This window comes from Aquarana catesbeiana, linkage group LG02, assembly GCF_042186555.1.
Source record: "Aquarana catesbeiana isolate 2022-GZ linkage group LG02, ASM4218655v1, whole genome shotgun sequence".
Classification (NCBI taxonomy): domain Eukaryota; kingdom Metazoa; phylum Chordata; class Amphibia; order Anura; family Ranidae; genus Aquarana; species Aquarana catesbeiana.
In genome coordinates this window covers 503698372-503721744 of record NC_133325.1, presented here as the reverse complement: position 1 = coordinate 503721744, position 23373 = coordinate 503698372, and the positions used below count along the sequence as shown (strand labels likewise).

The 23373-nt window shown below is 40.0% G+C and overlaps 1 protein-coding gene across 5 annotated transcripts in view; it reads left to right on the top strand.

Moving 5' to 3' along the window:
- CAMK1G (calcium/calmodulin dependent protein kinase IG) overlaps positions 1-23373 on the top strand; it is a 109643-nt gene that overhangs the window by 32639 nt on the left and 53631 nt on the right. For 2 of the 5 annotated variants that reach the window (XM_073615768.1, XM_073615765.1), the window contains exons 1-2: positions 11857-11968; positions 19217-19275. In XM_073615768.1, the coding sequence (XP_073471869.1) occupies positions 19239-19275 (37 nt within the window). In that variant the 5' untranslated portion in view covers positions 11857-11968; positions 19217-19238. Of the gene's footprint in view, positions 1-7135; positions 7160-11856; positions 11969-19216; positions 19276-23373 lie in introns of those variants that run through there. The other 3 variants (XM_073615767.1, XM_073615769.1, XM_073615766.1) reach the window with 3 other exon arrangements.

Genomic DNA, 23373 nt, shown 5'->3' with positions numbered 1-23373 from the left:
GTGAAAAACTTCACATCTTTGTAAAACAAGGCAGGTATTTGTATTAATCTTGGTGACCAGGTGTCTTGTGATCATGCGGACACTCACCAGCTTCTTTAACCCCTGCGGGGGTAATACGCAGTCACAGTGTATGCCACTGTGTGGCAATCCACAGGCTGTTTCTGGGTCACGGTGACGTTTTAGGCAGCTTCTTCAACCCCTGCGGGGGTAATGCGCAGTCACAGTGTATGCCACTGTGCGGCAATCCACAGGCTGTTTCTGGGTCATGGTGACGTTCTAGGCATAAGAGAAGAAAGAGGAGATTCCATAGCGTAAAACCAACCTAGCCGTAAATTTGCTATATGCAATTTTGTTTATATTTTGTTTATAATTTACATGCGACTTTACATGTGGGATTTGGCTACACACGACTTATAAAGTATTTTTTAAACTAGGACAACGTTACACCTACACACTCCAAAGGGGGTCACTTTGCTGTTTTATGTTTGGTTTTATTTTCGTTGAATTTTTTATTTACAATTTTGGTCTATACTTTATATGCAACTTTACATATGGGATTTGGCTACACACGATTTACCAAGTATTTCTATGAATTAGGACAGCGCCACACCCACACACTAACCCTTCACTTACCTTCTGTTTTTTCCACCTTGGTGGAAATCACATCTGTGGAGGCAGCAGTGCTTTATGGGATTTCTTCCATTGTTTCCATTTTTTTCCATTTTCTCCACTTTTTTCTCCACTAGGACAACGTTACACCTATACACTCCAAAGGGGGTCACTTTGCTGTTTTATGTTTGGTTTTATTTTCGTTGAATTTTTTATTTGCAATTTTGGTCTATACTTTATATGCGACTTTACATATGGGATTTGGCTACACACGATCTACCAAGTATTCTATGAATTAGGACAGCGCCACACCCACACACTAACCCTTCACTTACCTTCTGTTTTTTCCACCTTGGTGGAAATCACATCTGTGGAGGCAGCAGTCCTTTATGCGATTTCTTCCATTGTTTCCATTTTTTTCCATTTTCTCCACTTTTTTCTCCACTAGGACAACGTTACACCTATACACTCCAAAGGGGGTCACTTTGCTGTTTTATGTTTGGTTTTATTTTCGTTGAATTTTTTATTTGCAATTTTGGTCTATACTTTATATGCGACTTTACATATGGGATTTGGCTACACACGATCTACCAAGTATTCTATGAATTAGGACAGTGCCACACCCACACACTAACCCTTCACTTATCATTGTCAAAAGATTAGGTAAGGTTTATTGAGGATTTGTGACATACATGAGGATGTCGTTGGCAAACAGGGAACACTTATGTTCCCGCTGCCCACAACATATGCCACGTATATTTGGATGAGATCGAATTGCTTCAGCCAGGGGTTCAATTGCTAGGGCGAATAACAATGGGGAAAGTGGGCAACCCTGTCTCGTTCCCCGTCGGATAGGAAACAGTTCTGATCTATAATCCTTAATGGAAACCTGGGCCCACGGGTTACTATAAAGTTGTTTAACCTCCCTGGCGGTATGATTATTTCGGATTTTAGGTGCTGAAAGCGGTACAATTATTTTGCATGGAAATTTGGCGTTTTATATTGTAGGTCTGTAAATCTTAACAATAACACACTTAAATCTGTCCAAACCAGAGTCTAGTAGATATCCCGGGTATGATAAAGTTTGAAACACAAAAACATAAATTATAATATAATAAATAAAAATAAATAATTAAAAAAAAAAAAAAAAAATAGTAATAAAATAAATTTCCCCACAATTCACGATCGCTCAATTCTGCAAGTGTTCTAATTTACTATCGCTGTTTTCTAGCTGGTCTAAAGCCACTTTTGACGTAAAGGGACACTTTTTGGTTGCTATGGACAATCTCCAGTTTCCAGGCAGAAAGAACAGTGTATATCATGTAAAACTGCATGCAGGGCATGGGACAAAGCACTGGGGACAAAAGGGATGTGAAATCATTTCATACAGTACTGTAATCTGTAAGATTACAGTACTGTATGTGTTATGATTTTTACTTTTTTTTTAATTTGCCGCCAGGCTCCGCCCCCGTGCGTCGCGCCGCTCGCAGGGAACGGAGCCTGGCACGGAGAGGCTTCGGAGGAGGACGGAGCCCTCGGACACTGCGGGTGACATCGCAGGATCCCGGGGACAAGGTAAGTAAAGCCGCCCCAGGATCCTGCAATGCGATCCCGAGTGTGGCTCGGGGTTACCGCTAATGGTACTGAATTTTAACCCCGAGCCACACTCGGGAATACCGCCAGGGAGGTTAAGCAATAAGATAAAGGCAGAGCCAGATCTGAAAGCCTCCAGGATAGTAAATAGGTAGTCCCAATTTAAGCTATCAAAGGCCTTATGAAGGTCCAGTGAAAGAAGTAATAGTTCCCTCGATACAGGGGCATCCCATTTAGAATGGACCGCATAGATCAACTCTATGGAGCAACTAATCTGGTCCAACGTTTGGCGTTCGGTAATAAAGCCAGATTGATCTTTGTGAATGTATTGCGCAAAAAAAGTACCAAGACGTAATGCTAAAAGTTTTGTTAGAATTTTGAGGTCGCAATTAATCAATGAGATACAGTAGGACGGTAATTAAGGATGTCTGTGGAGTCTTTGTGTGGTTTGGGAATGACACTGATGTGTGCCCTATTTTCATCTAAAGGGACTTTTCCGCCATCTCGCAAGAAATTAAAGTAGAGAGCCATGTGAGGCACTAGCTGTTCAGAAAATTTCTTATAGTAAATATTAGGGAGTCCATCAGGGCCCGGTGATTTATGTAATGACAATATCTTAATAGTAGTGTGTATTTCCTCACGAATAATGGGTTAGTCTCTATGGGATTCCGTGAGAGATGGCAGAGATAAGGTATGTAAGAAACTATTACTGGAAACAGGAATTTGGCCCTGGGATGGGTTGTATAATTTAGTGTAAAAATCTTGAAATTCCTGAAGAATCTTTTGGGGATGTTGGGAGAGATTGCCGTTTGAAAGTCTAATTTTTTGAAGAGGTATGTGTAAATATTTGGGAGTAAGCTTACGCTCCAACAATGAACCCGGTCGGTCCCACCAAGTGAAAAACTTATGATTAGTAAACCATAAATGTTTCTCTGCCTTTGTGGTGAGACAAATATTAAATTCTGTACGTGCCTGTTCAAGTTTAGTCAACAAATCAGGGTGTGGGGAACGTTTGTGTTGAGTAGCTAAGTCTTCATATTCCCTAATCTTGGTACGGAGTACTTAGTCACGAGCTTTTTTAAGTTTAGATGCTAACTGGATCAAAAAGCCCCGTACAGAGGCGTTATGGGCTACCCAATTAATGGCGGGGGTGGTATCTTTTGCCTTATTAATATCAAAATAAGCTTTCAGGTGGGTAAGGATGTCTAAACATTACGATTACATTACGATTCATTACTAAGTATAGATTCATTCAATCGCCAGTGGGACTTAGCCAATCTGATAGATAAATTAGTGAACATCAATATTACGGGGTTGTGGTCAGACCAGGGCATCGAAATTATTTTAGCCAACATCAATTTGGGCAGTAGACCCGAGGGGAGGAACACATGATCACGCGAATAACGATTGTGAGCTCTGGAAAAGTGGGAATAGTCTTGAGTGGTAGGATTGGCCTCCCTCCAAGCATCAATAAGGTCATGATGGTGTAACAGCTGAGCAAATTTGCGGCTTTGTTTAGAAAGGGGTTGAAGATGGGAAAGATGGGACTTATCTAATATGTGGTCCAGCACCAAGTGAGAGTCTCCAGCTAAAATTACATCTCTCTCGAATTCCGGAGCCAAAGAACGAAGCAAAGAATGGAAAAAGGCCACCTGGTTTACATTGGGGGCATAATACACCAGGATTGTAACCAAATTTTCCCCCAGGTGCCCTTTTACGAATAAGTAACGCCCCTCTTTGTCCCGCAATATTTTTGATTCAGTAAACGAAAGCCGTCTTGACAGACAGAGCACCACCCCTCGTTTTTTCTCTGTAGCATTAGCAAAATAACAAACAGGATAATTCTTATGTATATACCGGGGAGTATAATTAGAGGTAAAATGCATTTCCTGAAGGGCCACAATATCAGCACCTACAGATTTACAATAATTAAACATTTTAATGCATTTAGACGGAGAACCCAGTCCCTGGACATTATGGGAAAGCATTACTTATGACACATCAGCAGTACCAAACCATGTGTATGAATGTGTTACACAATATAACTTGGTACACTCGTATTAGCCCTTCCCTTATTCAAACTTTCATTGCCAATGTTCGGAAATTAGTTGTGGGGGCATTTTGGGAGGGCCTCATTGATGAGGATACCCTAAAATTTATCAACACTCAGATGCCACAAATGCCAACTTTCTACACCCTGCCTAAGACTCATAAAAATCTCAAGTCACCACCTGGCCGACCCATAGTTTCTGGCAAAGGGTCCTTGACTGAAAATGCCAGTAAACTAGTTGATATGTTTCTCATGCCACACGTATCAAGCTTGCCCTCATTCATTAGGGACACTACAGATCTTCTTAGACACATTGAGGGGGTCCAGATCCCTCCGGACGCCCTCCTCGTGGCTATTGATGTTGAGGTGTTATACTCAAGCATCCCTCACAAGCAGGGCGTCCGGATGGCTGGCTCCTTCCTTATGGAACAAGATGGCAATACCTGGCCGTTAAACAACTTTATTTTGAGACTTCTAGAGTTTATACTCACCAGAAACTATTTTATTTTCATGGATCAGCTATACTTAAAAACCCAAGGCATGGCCATGGGCACTTCCTGTGCCCCTTCCTATGCCAATTTATATTTAGGGGGGTGGGAAAGGTCAGTTTTCGGAGATGAATCTCTACAACCATCTTTAAGCCATGTGCTTTGTTGGCACAGGTTTATAGATGACCTGTTGGTCATCTGGACGAGCACTGAACAACTCCTTCTTGATTTTGTCGAATGGTTAAATGTCAACCAATTTAACCTTCATTTTACCTTTACTTATAACATCCATAGTATTTCCTTCTTGGATGTGAAAATCATCAAAAATCCCTCCGGCAAATTGATTACTGATTTATATTGCAAGCCCACAGCAGGCAACATGCTCCTTCATGCTTCCAGCTCTCATCCCCGTCCTCTGGTACGCAGTATCCCTTATGCTCAGTACCTGAGACGGAGACGAAACTGCACAGAGGACGGGGATTTTAATTTACAAGTGGATGCCTTACGCACAGGTCTGTTAGCTCGGGGATATAGTTGTACCAATTTAAGGAAGGCCTTTAATAGAGCTTTTGCTCGTACCCAACAATCACTTCTATATGGGCCTCCACGTACTAAGCAATCTCCAACCGTCAAAATCATCACAAAATTTTCAATTCATCACAACTATCTGCGTAATCTTATGTCACAACATTGGCATTTACTTACTGAACACCATATTTTAAATAAATATGTGAGATCTGCCCCAGAACTGGTCTTTAGAAGAGCCACTTCCCTCAGGGATAATTTTACCAACAGCCATTATAGTCCTCATTCTCAATTTTCGGAGGGTCCGTGTGGCACTTTCAAATGTGGAGATTGTCCACACTGCCCTTGGATCCAAGAAGGACAGAATTTTACCCTCCCAAATGGAGAGATTTTTGTACCTCGACATCATGCCAATTGTGGCACTAGAGGAGTCGTGTACCTGATGGTCTGTGCCTGCAAAGCCTTTTATGTAGGCAAGACCATCAGGGAACTATGACAGAGGTTGGGTGACCACTTGTATGCTTCTACCAATGGCAAGCTCACCATGGTGGGCCGCCATATAGGGATTCACCATAGATTCAACTCCGATTGTGTAAGATTTTTTGTTCTGGAAGTGATTTCAGAAGACCCTAGAGGAGGCGATTGGGACCGTAAAATCCTAAGACGTGAGTCAATTTGGATTGAACGGCTCAATGCCCTCAGACCACCTGGCCTCAATGAGGCGCAATCATACAAAATTTTTTTATAATCTTCTCACTGATTTCCTCCAATATCCCCCTCTTATCTCCCCCCCCCCCTTTTTTCTACTTTCCCCCCCTTTTTTCTACCTTTTCCTTGTTTAGTTTCTTTCCCGTTGGGGTTCCCTGGGTTTTCTGTTTTGCGTTCTCTGTGTTTCTCCTCTAATTCTAATTTAGATTTTTCGCTTTATTTATTATTTGATTATATCTTTCCATGTCCTATTATTATTTTTCTTTTTGCCTACTATTACTGACATATACCTCTGAGATGTACCAGTGTAATTCAAGGTCCCATTAGTTTAAAAATTGCGCTCTGTATATTATTATTTTGTAGATCTTTCCACTTGTTGTTAGAGTTAAAGTGGAGTTCCACCCACTTTTACAACTCTTTAGCATCCCTCACTAAACTGTGCACTGTAAACGAATTGGATATTTTTTTTCTCAGCACCTACTGTATATCTGCTGTATTCATTTTTCACTGCCTCCTCCCTGGCCGTTGTTATTTTTATTTATTTTCAGAACCTTCTATATTGCTCCAACAAGTGCAGAGCATTTTTGCCTTATCCCAGGTGTCAGAATATTCTTTTTTCTACTGCCGGGTGAGTTTTATACCATTTATGCCTTTGCACTTTACCCTAGTTGTCCTGTCAGATCTGGTGGTCAGCACCTTTCTTGGTTTTCTTCTTTCCTCATCTTCTCCTCACATCCCTCCCTTCCTTCTTTCTGCCCTTCCCATCCCCCATCCCTCACCATTCTCCCTCCCCCCCATCCCCCTTTCCCCCTTCCTATTTTCCATCCTTTCCCCTCCTCTTCCCCTTCCCCCTTCCCCCCTCCTTTTCACCCCCTCTTTTCTCCCCCTTTCTCTCCCCCATTTCCCCTTCCTCCCCCCTTTATCTCCTTCCCCCCTCCTCTCCCCTCTTTCCCATTCCATTTTTTCCCCCCAATTTCCCCTTCCTTTCCTTTTTCCCAAAGTCTGTTTTTCTTTTTCTTCTCAAGTCCCCACAGTGCTACAGAGCATATCTCATCCCACATGATACTAACTCAATATTTTATCTACTTATAGTCCATCCCAATAGCCCCCCGTGTTCGCCCCCAGGGGGAACACCCTCTCTGGGTGTCTCAGAATTGACGTTCTCTGTCCATTTGGGTAGTTATTGGTGAGTTTTGTTACATAATGCTTAAACACTCCAAGATTACCATGCATTATAACTTTACTTTATGAATGTTTTACTGTAATTTTGATTATATGTCTTCTAGATGTTATGATTGGATGCCTCCTGAGGAAACGGCATTGGCCTCGAAACTGTTGAGGCCAACGTCCTTTTACACATCACTGTGCCTCCATCTATCCATGGGGGTTTTATTTATTGTTATTTTAATTGTCTGCTTACCTTGTAACAACTTTAATTTGTTTCTATTGTAATTTGTATATATATATATATATATATATATATATATATATATATATATATATACAAATGTATAATGTATATTTTTGTAATTAAAATAAGCTGCATTGTTTTATCTTTGTCTTACTCTATACCTGGGTATCATAATAGTCCAAATCTCTTTTGGTGAATTAGGGCATTCTTGGAGTAGCCCTTGGTTATTCTCTTCCTCCTCTCTAGTATGTTAATCTAGGATGATGGTAACCCTTTCCCTCATGATACCCCTTGTCAACCCATTGTGGCAATCCTTTTTCATGTACCCCTAGGAATTGAAATTCACTCCTGTAAGAGTTATTATGGGAAAAAGGTGTCTCCACTGATGCTTTTATCACTAAGGCTTGTTTCCACAACAACCCAAAATTTTCAAAATCCAATTGTCATTGGGACAGAAAGTGAGGTGAAATCTGCTGAATAGGAGCACAGACAGCAAAACAAACATTACAGGGGTGTTAACCCTTCCCTATGCTATCCAAAAAGCTTAAAAATAGTTTTTTTTGGCTGAAGCTACACTTAAAAAATTTACCTGTTCCGACTTACAAACAGATTCAGCCTAAGAACAAACCTACAGACCCTATCTTGTTTGTAACCCTGGGACCACCTGTATGTATGACAGATTCCATTTTGCTAAATGTGTCTTTTTTCAACCTAAGTCACTATATAAATATGCAGCAGCTGAGAGTGGTAGTGTAAATGGACATAAAGGAGAAGCACAGCCAAAGGTTTTGTAATATTAGAAGTACTGTACATATGTTTTTTGATTATAGCAGTGATATAGCAGTGATAGCAATTTGTTCATGTCTAAAACCTCATACACACGATCAGATTTTCCGCAGCTAAAACCTCGGACTTCCTTCTGAAGGCATTTTGTCTTACATTTTGTCTTACATACAAACGGCAAGGAATTGTCGGCTAACAAACACGAACGTAGTGACGTACTACGTGGTTTTTCAGCTCTTTAGCACCACCCTTTGGGCTCCTTCTGCTAATTTCGTGTTAGTAGAAGTTTGGTGAGTTCACACTTTGCATTTTGCGCCTTTCAATTAGCGCTTTTTAGTTTGCGCTTTTCATTTTGTGCTTTTTAGTTCGTTTCTGAACGACTGTTCGTCAACCAGACATGTTGCGGAATCGGAGGAGATAACGTGTTATTTATTATTGGCCTTGGAGTTACTGCTTTGACCCAAGTCCAGTCCAGGAACAGGAGAAGGAGGATTTCTTGGCCGAAAAAATGGTTGCTTTATTAATCATGACCAATTATTTCATATGCCTTTTCTGCGGGAGATCCAGGAGAATAATCTGGATGATTTTCGAAATTATCTCCTGATGACAGACCACTGCTTTCACCAACTCTTGGCATTGTTGACCCCCTATATTAAAAAGCAGGACACATGCATAGAATGCACTTTTTGGTTAACTCTATTGGCAGATAGCATGTCTATTTTTATTTGGTTTCTTTTTTTTTTTAATGCACAGTAAAAAAAAATGTGGAGAATAATACTTGGCTTTGTGTTTTACTTCAAATGACAGTTTGGGAGTAGGCAGCTACATTTTAAAAATACAATGTAAAATTGACAAGGAACACGAACATAGTTGTATATTTGATCTTAAAAACTACTGGATAATGGTGTTGTGGTAACTTGCCCAAAAAAAAAAAAAAAAAGCATTATATTATTCTTGATATCACTAGAAAATAAAAGCCTTTTAAAATACGTTTGCCATAACTCCATCAATATCACCAGCAAAGCAGCTTCATTATTATCCCATTAAATAAAGAAGAAGAGAATGTGCGCTGAATTTCGGGATTTCATAATTTGCCACGTCACGAATGGTAATTCTCCATGACGAGCTCAAGTTGACAAGAACGACCGCTTCCAGCTCGTCCTTGCTTCCGAGCATGCATGTTTGTACTTTGGACTTTTGTCCGATGGACTTGTGTACAAACGCTCGGAAAATCCAACAGCAGACATTTGTCCGCGGAAAATTTTAAAGCCTGCCATTCAACATTTGTCCATGGAAAATCCGACAATTGTTCGATGGAGCAAACGGTCGAATTTTCCGCCAACAGCCTGTCATCACACATTTCCTGGCGGAAAATCTGATCATGTGTACGAGGCTTAAGGCTGATATCAATAGGTTTCTATTTTTCATTATTTGTTCATGATCTATCATTATTTGATACTCATATATCATGCACATATGTATCGTTTGATACAACGGTTGGTTGTCTTTCTTTGCTTTTGTTGGTATGGTTGGGGTGGGGGACGCCTATACAGGAATCTCCGGATTTCTCCTTTTGTTGTCACCGCCAGTGTTTAGCTCTGTAGGACAAACTTTTTTGAATGTTGTTACATTCTTTTGTTTTATAATCTCATTTTGTTTTTTATTTACTTTATGTAGCTATTTCTCCTTTTCTGTTTTATCTTACTCTATCTTGTGTGTTTCTTTACACGCTAGATGTGTCTGTTTTGTCCTAAGCAGCAGTCTTTAAGCACTAATTGATTCAGCTGTTATTCAGGTATTTAAGAGTTAACTACACATGTGCTTCTGAGGTTATGATTAAGAGATTTGGTTTATGAAACATGGTAACCTTGCTGCTACATTCCTGTTGTATCGTGGCCTAGTGATGTTATGTGTGGATTTTTACGATTAAAGCATTTATAATTCTGAAGATTGGAGTGCATCTCTTTTTGCACACACTTTGACAGTCTTTCAGTTCACAGGCTGGACCAGCACCAGATCTTACAGTACAGCTATTGTATCACCTGGAGCCATGTTGCAGTCTCTCATCGTTTGGCTTTACTTCTCCTGTGGATCACAGGAGTGCAGTTCGTTCTGCACTCTTGTGATCTGTTTTCAGCAGACAGCGGGCTGAAATCACAGGGCCAGTCCAGGCTCAGGTAAGGTCATGACAATGAAGCCGGGATCCACTCACATGCCTGGACCAGCACTCGGCTCAGCTTCACAATGAGCTGCTGAGAGCCTGAGCTGACCTCTCCCACCCCCTCCATAGCCCAGCACTCCAGTGAGTGCAGGGGGGGCAGAGCAGAGAATTGGTGACTGAAAGTAACCAGCTTTCTGTTCAGGGAGCCCTGAAAACCAAGCGATTTACGGCATTTGTCTGCTCAGTTCTCAGTGTTAGTATGATTCAGGAAAAAGGCCAAACCCTATACTTCTCTTTCAAGTTCCACATGTTATTCCAAACTGTAGTGCATTGCTAGAAATCTTCGTCGACAATAATTATGCATAAGGACTGTTACAAAAAGCTGTAAAATTTCACTTTCTGCTATTTGTGGTCCCCAGATGACAAAAGCAGTTAGGTCCCTTTCACACTGGGGCGGTAGGGGGCGTCGGCGGTAAAACAGCGCTATATTTAGCACTGTTTTACTGCGGTATTCGGCCGCTAGCGGTGCGGTTTTAACCCCCGCTGGCGGCCGAAAAAGGGTTAAAACCCCTCGTATAGCGCGGCTATATATACGCGCTGTCCCATTGATTTCAATAGGCAGGAGCGGTTTAGGAGCGGTGAATACACCGCTCCTTCACCGCTCCAAAGAAGCGGCTGACAGGAGATTTTTTCTTCTCCTGCCAGCGCACCGCTTCAGTGTGAAAGCCCTTGGGCTTTCACACTGAACAATCAGCGGAGGCTGTTTAGGGGCGGTTTGCAGGCACTATTTTTAGCGCAATAACGCCTGCAAACCGCCCCAGTGTGAAAGGGGTCTTAGTGATTTGACAGCTGCAATAACTGGTCACTGAGAAAGAGTGCTATTTTTGTTACTTGCTGAAACTAATGAGGCAGACTGAACACTGTATTTAATATGCAGTCTACTGCTTTATCAGAATAACAGAATAACAAATATGATATGTTTGTACGTCAATTCAAGATAGATAAAGGAGCATATTATGCAGCAGCTGATAATTTGTTCACTTGATTACTTTTTTAATTGTTTTTCACTACCTCAAATCTCATTGTGCAGTTGGGTTTTACCTAATGCATGCATACAAAAGAAAAAAAATACCTTGTATTTGTCTGTATTTGTGTGTGTATGGGTATGTGGCGAATAAATTAATTGCAATATCTATGTAGTAAAATTCATCAGCAAAAATGGGCTAAAAATTTGATATATTGCTTCTGACAACATGAACAACTCATGAATGAATAGAAATATAGTTACTCTTATGCATTCTGATAGCCTTTACATAGCAGAGATTTCAGGAAAGGAAAGCATTACTGTCACAGAGAACTGTGGGAACATGTCATTTTGACATTTGCAGCTCATACCAGAGACGGTCAAATGTACTGACCTTCTCCTTCCCTCATTGTATATCTACAATGGACACCTAAGGAGATTTAAAGTGAGCAGCTTTATGCTTTAAGATCACATGTGCTTGTCTAGTCCCTGCTCCTTCCCATAATCTGATCAGACACTCCCCACTTTTACACCTCTAACAAACCTTAGGAAAGATTAGTTCATTATTGTGGTGATAGTCTGGCACACAGGAGCAGGTTGTCTCTCCGGACTTCAGGTAGGAATTGTCTTATATTACCTTACAGAACACGTTAGAGCAGCAGATAATGATTCATACTAGTTTAAATATCAGAGATGTGTAAAAATATTACTAGCTGGCGGTGGCTGGGAATCATTTTAGAATAACTTTAGCTCTAATAATGCATATTAGTTCAGAGCACATCAAAAATATAATTGGTGAGAGGGAGCTGACTTAGTAAGTAAAATCAAATTCCACTTTTTTCATGTTTAAATTAGTAAGGAAAATGATTGTATATCATATACAGATAATTTGAAACATATGCAGATAAAGCAATATTATCCATAGCATGGCAAATAAAAAATAAATCTTATTGTTCCACAAGCATTTTAATAGAAGGGAATATGCATACATCCCCTGTCCTTGTTTTGTGCCTTTCAGTGATGGGTCCTCCTTTGCTAACTAGCGTTTATTTACTAAGAATATAGATTATTCATTATGAAAAGAGTATGTTGACTTTGCTAGGTGAATGATAGTAAACAAAGGGATTCACTTGCTAAAACTGAAGAGCGCAAAATCTGGTAAAGTTCTGCATAGAAACCAATCAGCTCCCAGGTTTTTTTCGTCAAAGCGTAATTAAACAAGTTGAAGTTAGAAGCTGATTGGCTACCATGCACAGCTGCACCAGGTATTGCATTCTAGTAAATCAACCCCTCTGTGTTCGCTTTAAATGGCCAATTGTGTTTTAGGCTTGGTCCACGCTAGTGTGAATTGGATGTGGTTTTCACCGCATCCAATTCACATGACAGGAGATTGTGACCGGCTCTCAATGGCGCCGGTTCACACATTTCCGGAGTGGCTGCAGAGCGAATTGCATAGAGGTCCTGTCCGACTTTGGTCCATTTCAGGTCCATTTCAGGTCTGAATTCAGGTAAAGAACTGGGCCTGATTCATCCCTGAAACAGAGAACAGGGATGCACCGGACCTGCTGCGAGCCGCATCCAGCATAAGTGTGAACCCAGCCTGAGGAAACAAAGGAAAAAAAGCTCAATGAACATTCAATCTGCTATACGAACAGTTGTTACTCCTTTAGCAAATCAACCCTATTCAGCTAGTGGAACTGCAAGCAAGGCAGCAAACGTATGTGACTTTTTCATTATTTTCAGCTATAACATGCATTCACTCACTTCCTCACCCATCCAGACAATATTGTTTCAGTTTAGGAACCTTTGTTCACAATATCTGTTTATTCAGTTTTCCAGTAACAGAATCAAAAAACATAATCAAACAAACATGCCATGTTGATACAAATTCTAGTTTTTGACTATAAAAACAAGACAGCATAATTTAAAACTTTAAACAGGAAAAGGTAATACAAAAAAAAAAACCTTAAAATAAGTTATGCATCATAATTTTATCAAAAAACAGCCCTTGCAACAAATTCAAGATAGAAAAATTAATATTAAATACGTGATAAGATTAGAGAGATTAACAATTTGATCACCATTGCAAAATTAGTAAAACTATAATGAGGAGCCCAAGTCTATTCAAGCTGAACCAATCTATCAATTTATCATAAAACCAAGGTTTCAACCATACAGCTTTAGGTAACTATTACTAAGATTAAGTTTATAGTTTGTTTATAGTTTTTAATTATTTATCTTCTGAAAATACATGTGTAGCAAATTTCTTTAGGCTGAGATCTGTTTTAAGAGTAATTTGCAACTACCGATTTCACTGATTGTTGACGTCTAAATACATGTTTACAAAAATGCTTAATTATGACGGCAATCTGCAAATTAATTAGTTGTCCTACACAGCATTTACAACCAGTACTGCAGTGATTGTACAGGTTGATAACGTACATTATTGGTAAGTGTACAAAAAACCTATTAATAATAAAATAGCTTTTACAGTATGGAGTCATGATACCATTTACTGTAGTTGCAGGTTTTTCCCTTTTGGAACTTTTATATTGTTTCCCATTGCTATGATGATCTTTTCTGTTGATGTATAGAATTATAAACTATGCTGTATAATAAAAACGAGGATCACCGGTTCCCTTTATTTTATTTGAGTCATGGTTGAGGAAATGGTGCCACTAATGTAGAGATTCTTATAATAAAGTGGTAGAAGGACACGGAAGAGAGCAGAAATTCAAAAAAGTGTACAAATTAATCGTATATGTCATTGCGTTTGATAAAATAGACAAACTCATTTCAGGGGATCGATGGGCCATCCCTTCATCAGGGCTATAAAATAAGCATCCAAAGAAGGTATAAAATTAAGGTTTCAAAGTAAATCCTGAAGATAGTAGTATTTCTTACCTTTAGGAATCACTTTAAAACTTTGGATTTATTATACATACCTTATTTTTTATATAAATATATATACTGCATTTGATATACTGAAAAAGCAATTTATGTATTAACCATTCTTATAAAATTTCATATACAGTAAAACCTTGGTTTGAGAGTAACTTGGTTTCAGAGCATTTTGCAAGACAAGCAAATTTTTTAAGTACATTTACAAATTTACATTCACAACTGAGTATAAAAGAGAAGAGAGGCGACTCTAAGTGTAGCAGCATGGTTACATTTAATGAAGGTATAACATTTAGCAACATATTGTTACACTTAGAGGCGCCTCTCTTCTCTTTTATACTCTGTAGCTGCTGCTGGATTTTGCTTCTAATCCCCTTGTGGAAGCTTGTGGATTGACATTTTATGGTTACACAACCTGGTCGCATTCCTATAATCTTTTTATATGGGCTATAAACTGAAAGACCTATGAATAAATGGTTGTGGAATGAATCATTTGAGTTTCCATTATTTCTTATGGGGAAATTTGCTTTGATATATGAGTGCTTTGGATTACAAGCATGTTTCTGGAACGAATTATACTCGCAATCCAAGGTTTTACTGTATGTATAATTAATTTTGTGTACTCATGCATTATTTATTTTTTTGCATGTTTATATTTAACTGTTGTCTGTATTGTAAATATTTTGTGTATTTGTAGCCGTTTATCTATTGTATTGTAGAATATCATCTAGCACCAAATTGACTTGTATTAGTCGTTTAACTTGTGGACACTATCTGATGTCTATACAACATATTATTAAATTCATTTTAATTATTTAGTATTCTTTGAATGCACATTTTATAATGAAGGGGGCTGCTTGGAACCCCCCCCCCCCCAAAAAAAAAAATGCATTGGTTTATTTATTGAATGCAATGGTATTTTCTATCATGTGGATATACAGTAGCTATGACAATGAAACATTTCAACAAATACCAACATAAATGTAAGTATAATTTCCATACAGAAATAAATATAAATTGCTCATGTGCCACTGGGCAGAGGGGATGCCTCAATATTCTATACAATAATAAGCAAACTGAATCCAAACACAAATAATATTCTTAGTGTGAATTATTGTACTGCTTTGCTTTATATATAATTTGGCACTTTTAATGTACCACTATGCAGTGTTTTGCTTGATAAAATTTGCCCTGAGAAATAGATTTACAATTGCATTATATCATAATGATTAACTTGCTAGTAGGAAAATGCAGTCTTCTACAAATAAAGGAGACTTGTGCTGTAATTTTACATGTTGATGCCTAACTGTAAAAAAGTTTACCACTAAAGATTATCCAACACTGCATGTTCATAAAGTAAGGGGGCTTTTTAGGTTTAAATGAAAACTGTGTGTTATTGTGGACAAATATTTATCCCCCTGATGTACCAGAAGATGTACCAAAAACACTGCAATATTTTGATTAATTTATACGATCAGCCCATATATTGCACAACTTTGGAAACTGATATATGATAGACAGTCTAGTTTAGGGGTAGGCAACCCCCAGCACTAGTGCCACAAGCAGCACGCAAAGCCTCTTTTTCCAGCACTCGACTCCCTCCCCATCAGCAGAGCAGGGCAGGGAAGTGTCAGTGAGACACTAATGCATTTCAATTTCAGTATTCCCCACTCCGCACCTGCACTGAGGGAGAGGCACTGTGCCCCCACACATTGTAAAAGATGGGAAATGTTTGGTTGTCTAACTTTGCTGTAGCTGCGATCATCAGCTTTTGTGATGGGGAAGATATTCTGCTGGGGGGGCGGTCCCTGTTTCCAAGAGGAGGAGGACTGTCATTGGCCACTGTTAAAGCCAATCATAGTCCTGCTAGCCCCGCACACCATCGGAGGAAAATGACTCGCTTGGTTGCCACTACCAATCTCAGAAATAAGGGATTTCACTGTGATTGAGAAAGCCACAATCAGATGACAGTGTGTGCATTTACTGTTGAGCTTCTGGGAACTTTTTGAAATGATTCCTGAACCTTTGACTCACTTACTACTGAACCCCTGCACTCTGTGTCCCTTTAATCCACAGCCAGTATTCAGTGCAATGAAAATCACACCCAACTTTTTCTGCGGTGCAGAGTGCCGCACTTTTTCTCAGCTGTGGGGGCCCAACTTATAATCCTGCACACAGGCCCACTACTTTCAGAAAATGCCCCTGCCCTGAGCTCATCATTGCCCATCCATTTCAGATGCTTGTAGGTGACATCTCATACATCCCATACATCAGATACATCACATACATACCATACATTCACGTGGACTGGATGCGAGATTTGGATCAGCAGGATGAGTGTGCCAGGACAGGTAGATGTGTCTCATCTCTGCTTCCTTTCACCACTCTGCATATCACACATATCACAGTGGTGGGGCAGATAAGTTCAGTGTTAGGACAGATGAGAAGGTTATAGGGCAGATGAGCAGGGGTTTACAATGGTGGGACAGGTGAGCAGGGGGGTTCAGTGCTGGGGCAGATAAGAAGGGGGGTTCAGTGTTGGGCCAGATGAGAAGGGGGTTGCAGTGGTGGGAAAGATGAGCAGGGGGGTTCAGTGTTGGTGTTAGGGCAGGTGAGAAGGGGGTTCAGCGGTGGGACAGATGAGCAGGAGGTTACAGTGGTTTGGCAGAAGAGCAGGGGGTACAGAGGTGGGGCAGAGGAGAAAGGAGGTACATCGGTGGGACAGGTTAGCAGAGGGAACAGAGGTGGGACAGATGTGCAGGAGGTACAGTGGTGGGGCAGATGTGCAGGAGGTGCAGTGGTGGGGCAGATGAGAAAGCAGGTTACAGTGGTGGGGCAGATGAGCAGATAAGTTTAGTGTTAGGACAGATGAGAAGATGGTTCAGTGGTGAGACAGAAGAGCATGGGGGTACGGTGGTGAAGCAGATGTGCAGGGAAGTACAGTGGTGGGGCAGATGAGAAAGGGGGAAGATTGGTGGGGCAGATGAGCAGGGGGTTACAGTGGTGGGACAGAAGAGCAGGATGGTACAGTGGTGGGGCAGATGAGCAGGGTGGTACAGTGGTAGGGCAGATGAGCAGGGGGTACAGATGTGGGGCAGGTGAGCAGGGGGTACAATGGTGGGACAGAAGAGCAGGGGTTACAGTGGTGGGGCAGATGTACTTCAGGTTACAGTGGTGGGGCAGATGAGCAGGAGGTTACAGTGGTGGGGCAGATATGCAGTGGGTTACAGTGGTGGGACAGATGTACTCCGGGTTACAGTGGTGGGGCAGATGAGCAGGGGGTTACAGTGGTGGGACAGATTTACGGGGGTTACAGTGGTGGGCAGATTTGCAGGGGGTTACAGCGGTGGGGCAGATGTGCAGCGGGATACAGTGGTGGGACAGATGTACAGGGAGATACAGTGGTGGGACAGATGTACAGGTGGTTACAGTGGTGGGACAGATGCAGGTGCATGAATTGGGGCTGATCTGAGGCGTGAGTGCAGGATGTTAATTTCTCACTACTACTCAAGTAGTTTACAGCATTTACTTTATAAAAAATCCTTTTCGTGATTGAGAGTGTGAAGTTGACATTTTTTTGTTATAAAATTGTCACTCTTAATTTCTTTGAAAATATTTTTCGGCACACTTTGCTCAAAAGGTTGCCTACTCTGGTCTAGTTCGTCCCATCTATGATAAATAAAATTAGAAAGGGAATTACATACTGTATGGGCTGATTTACTGAAGGAGTTGATTATCTTCACAAAATAAATTGTGTGAATGTTCACTTTAGTTATCTCATCATGGACAGATGAAATAAGTACAGACATGATTAGATAATTGAAATACATTTTCACACAATTTATTGTGTAACAATTCTCAACTCCTTTAGCAAGTTAGCCTCATGATGTTTGGTCCCAAATGCTGACTGCAACATAGGTCTATACAGGCATACCCCACTTTTAAGTACACAATGGGGTTTATTTACTAAAGCTGGAAAGTGCAAAATCAGGCTTACTTCTGCATAGAAACCAATGAGCTTCTAACCTCAGCTTGTTCAGTTAAGCTTTGGTAATAAAACCTGGAAGCTCATTGGTTTCTGTGCAGAAGTGAGCCTGATTTTGCACTTTCCAGCTTTAGTAAATAAACCCCATTGTGTACTTAAAAGTGGGGTATGCCTGTATATAGTTATGGTACATTCAGAGATGAAGACAGTGTGATCATGTATTCCGCACTGAAGCTAATAGGACACGTTTTACAGAACTGTTATTTATAATTACATGCCGCCACTACAAAGCTACAAATGTTACATGGTAAGCATAGTGCAACTGCATGGAAACATACTACCTCATGGCAAATGCCTTGTATAGTAAAAGAGCAATGACTGCAGAGAGAAAAAGAGCTTGGGTACACAATAAAACTAGTCCTAATGCGAAGTGAACAGTCTTCAACTCCTTTAGTAAAAAAAACTCACTATGTTGGCCACAGCCAGATAGGTGTTAACATATACAGGGCTTGACTTAGTAAAGTAGTTAGTTAGTTAGTTAATGTTCTCTTAGCAAAGTGAATAAGGAGAAACTATGTTAAAAAAAAACTTCCAAAACATGCAAAGGTAATAAAAATCAGGATTTTTGCTTCTGCATGATAGTTGAATGAAGTGAAACCTGAAAGTTATTAGTTAACATATACTGGGTTAATCCAAACATTTTTAGTTAACATGCACAGGGCTTGATTTACCATGTAACTACTTACTAATATGTTCAATTGAATAACAAAATATATGCAAGGTCTATAAAAAAACAAACTAAGTGAACAGTTACTGTGTCATGTGAACAGTCTCTACTCCTTTAGTAAATGAACCGGAAGGGTAAATAAGGCCAAGAACCACTAGTTCTTACTGCATCTCTGTTGTCTTTATTGGGAATGAAACGACTAAAAGAATGGTATCATTTTATATATAACATTTTTATTTTATTTATATTAGGTTGGCTCGTATTGCAGCTAATATGCCAAGTGCCAAGCTGGCTGCATTTTCCCCAGTTGGTAAGTTAATTTTCTTTTAAAATAGCCAATAATTCTGTTACATTTTAATTTGGTTGCTATAAACTATGTAGATTAAGTATTAATACAGAAGAAATTCAATTCTAAAGCCATGACCCTTTTGACAAATTAAATGGAAGTCATCATTTGCTCAGTGGCTTCTTTGACACTGGCTTTTATTTATGTCAGCTATTGCATGCACTATATCTACCAAACTATCTTTTTTTAAATCCAAAGGGTTATACAAGACTGGTACTGACAAGATTCTAAATTGACAGAACCAACCTTAAGACAGATCGATTAAAAGATTGCTTTAGTAGATCATTTTTTTTCCTTTTATCACTGTTGGCCATATTTTTGATTGTTATTTACATTTTATTGCAATGTGTTGAACAATACTGTGTATGATATGTGTTGAACAATACTGTGTATGATATGTGGTCCAATATTTTATTTGATCTTCAAAAGATTGTTTGTGATTGCTCGTACTTACTCAGTTGACTTTAGAAGTCTGTGAGGATGCATGACTGGCTTATCACAATACACAGTTGCAATATAAATATATATATATATATATATATATATATTAGAGGGTCAGCTTGGGGCAGGGTTAAGAAGGGGTTAATTAAAGAGGTCAGGTACTTCCCCTTCAGACCTGCCTATTGCCAGCTGGGCTGAAAGTGTCAGAGGAGAGCTGTTCGAGTAGGAGAGACACAGCAGCACGCTGTATGAAAAGGTCCTTTGCTGGATTGTGTACCTGCTGGGGTGATCTAAACTAGCTAAACTGCATAAAAGACTGTTGCTCTGGTTAGAGCTGTGTAACCAACCTATGGCAGCAGAGACTGAACTTTTCTGACAAACCTGTTTTATTTTACTGGACTGTCTAAGTTGGTTTTATATATATATGAAAAAAAGAAAAAGATTTGCTACACAAAAATGTATTATTCAAAAAAGATCCATTAAAAAATTTCCATCATTACAATTTTGGGCTATTAAAGGTAGCGCCCATCTTCAGATGAGAACATAGCAGCTATGTTCTCATCTGAAGTACGGTGCCACCTTTAATAGCCCTGTAAACTGTAATGTTGGAACTTTTATGATGGATCTTTTATGAATAACACATTTTTGTGCAGCATTGTTTTGCCTTTTTGTCTATATATAACCAGTAGGATGGTTTGATTACATTGCACATTGAGACCTGCCGAGTGCTGTTTACCTCACCTGTTTTTTTGTGTATGTGTGTGTGTGTGTATATGTGTAATATAAATAATAATAATTATTATTTATTTATTTATTATATGAAAGCGGTTCTTCAGTCAGCTGCTAAAAATACTTACCTTTCCAGGAATCCAGTGCCATCCTCACCCAGGCCAGTTCTTTACCAGTCTTTGGGTCTCCAGGGCTGGCATCTTTGGTGTAGGAAGCTGGCTGTGATGGCACTACAGCCAGCCTCCCACTGAGCAGCCAGCCTCCCACTAGGACCTGTGATGTGTCCCAAGAGGTCGCTGATTGGAGTTAAGGGGGGCGAACTGCCGCTCAGGTCAGCCAGGCGATCTAAGTGGAAGTGGGAGTGGGTACCTGTCTAAACCAGATACCAGCTTCCAAAAAAAAAATGTATGTGTCAAAAGTGGGGAAGGAGGCAAAAAAGCAGAACTTCCCTTTTGGGTTAGGTCCCACTTTAAAACGCAGTCCTCAAGCTGCAGTCACTAGACTTTGCCCAGGTTTAGATGATGTTATCATTCTGCTTCATGTAGGAGAAATCTAATAAATTACCTCTTTTAAAGACACCAAACTTCCTTCCTTAGCTGTCCTGTATGTAAACTTAATATTACCAGGTACCCCTTTTTGGACCTTTTCAGACACTTCATTATTTAATCTTTTTTTTTTGGTCTCCTACCCCAATAATTAAGCAGCAACAGTGAGAGGCAGCAGCAAGGGGTTGACCTATGTCAGATATTGCAGAAACAGCCACAGGCAAAAGTATTTGCGTGTCCGTGTAATCTGAGCCAGCATCCTAGTGCAGGAAGTATATGCTTCCTCTTTTTTCTTCCGTAGCCTCCCTGACGGTATTCCCGAGTGTGGCTCGGGGTTAAATTTCAGCACCATTAGCGGTAACCCCGAGCCACACTCGGGATTACTTCTCAGGATCCTGGTGCAGGTTACTTACCTTGTCCCCAGGATCCAGCGATGTCCCTCCGCGCTGTCTGCGGGCTCCGTCCTCTGCCCGAAGCCTCCCTGTGCCAGGCTCCATTCCCTGCGAGCGTCGCGACGCACAGGGGCGGAGCCTGGCAGCAAATTCAAAAAAATTTAAAAATCATAACACATACAGTACTGTAATCTTACAGATTACAGTACTGTATGAAATCACTTCCCTTTTGTCCCCAGTGCTTTGGCCCATGCCCTGCATGCAGTTTTATATTATATATACTGTTCTTTATGCCTGGAAACTTGAGATTGTCCATGGCAACTAAAAAGTGTCCCTTTACGTCAAAGTGGCTTTAGAACAGCTATAGTAAATTAGAACACTTGCAGAATTGAGCGATAATTAATCGTGGGGACATTTATTTTATTATTGTTATATTAATTTTTTTTTAATTATTTATATTTATTTATTATATTATAATTTATGATTTTGTGTTTCAAATTTCATTATACCCGGGATATCTACTAGACTCTTGGTGGACAGATATAAGTGTGTTATTGCTAAGAATTACAGACCTACAATATAAAACGCCAAATTTCTATGCAAAATAATTGTACCGCTTTGAGACGCAAAAGTCTGAAATAATCATACTGCCAGGGAGGTTAAGGTCCATATGAGACAGTTGTAGACATGGTCCATCCTAGGGTCATATTTCTGGCACCCCCACATGGGCATGGTCATCTTACTAACTGCTCCCCTTTAAAGATGTTTCTATAGCAACAGCTCAAATACAGAGATGCTCCCCTAAGAAGTCTTTGTTACCCTGGGATCCTCCCATAATGTTTTAACAATAAAGAAAATACAGGAAGAGAATACACTAATGGGACCTGGAGGGGAGTCTCTCCGATGCACATAGAGAGGGCTTCTGTTAAGGAGTCTGTTAGAAAGAGCCTCCAGACATACTGCAGACATCATACAGGAGATGGTCAGAGACTGCAGACATGGTATAGGAGATGGTCATAGACTGCAGACATAGTACAGGAGATGGTCAGAGACTGCAGACATAGTACAGGAGATGGTCAGAGACTGCAGACATAGTACAGGGGATGGTCAGAGACTGCAGACATAGTACAGGAGATGGTCAGAGACTGCAGACATAGTACAGGAGATGGTCAGAGACTGCAAGTATAGTACAGGATATGGTCAGAGACTACAGACATAGTACAGCAGATGGTCAGAGACTGCAGACATAGTACAAGAGAATTCTAAGAGAGTTCATATCATCACAGAGTGGCACTGTGGATACGGTGCATAGATAATTAATGCCACGTCCTGATATCGGAAATCATTAGAAAATAGTTTGGAATGATGGACTTTATAGGCATAACACAAAAAATTAAAAAAGAGTTCAAATATTTATTACAAAAAATGTGATTAAAAAACATGTACATAGACTTACATATATTCACAAATAATACCTAGCAAAGTCAAGCTATTTTTTTACACTTTTCTCCTTTGAAACCTGTTACGATTGAACAAGTAAAATGATTGAATACCTTGTTTTAACATATATTTAATATGTAGATAGTGTATTGAATTTGCTCCTAGGTATTATTTGTGAATATATGTAAGTCTATGTACATGTTTTTTAATCACATTTTTTGTAATAAATATTTAAACTCTTTTAATTTTTTGTGTTATGCCTATAAAGTCCATCATTCCAAACTATTCTCTAATGATAGTACAGGAGAAGATCAGAGACTGCAGACATAGTAAAGTAGATGGTCAGAGACTGCAGACATAGTACATGAGATGGTCAGAGACTGCAGACATAGTACAGGAGATGGTCAGAGACTGCAGTTCCTATGGATGGCAGTAGATAATGGCCAACCGGTTCTCTCACCTGACCCAGCGATACAGCAACAACGGTTCCTCTGATCAGGAGTCGGCTCACTCTG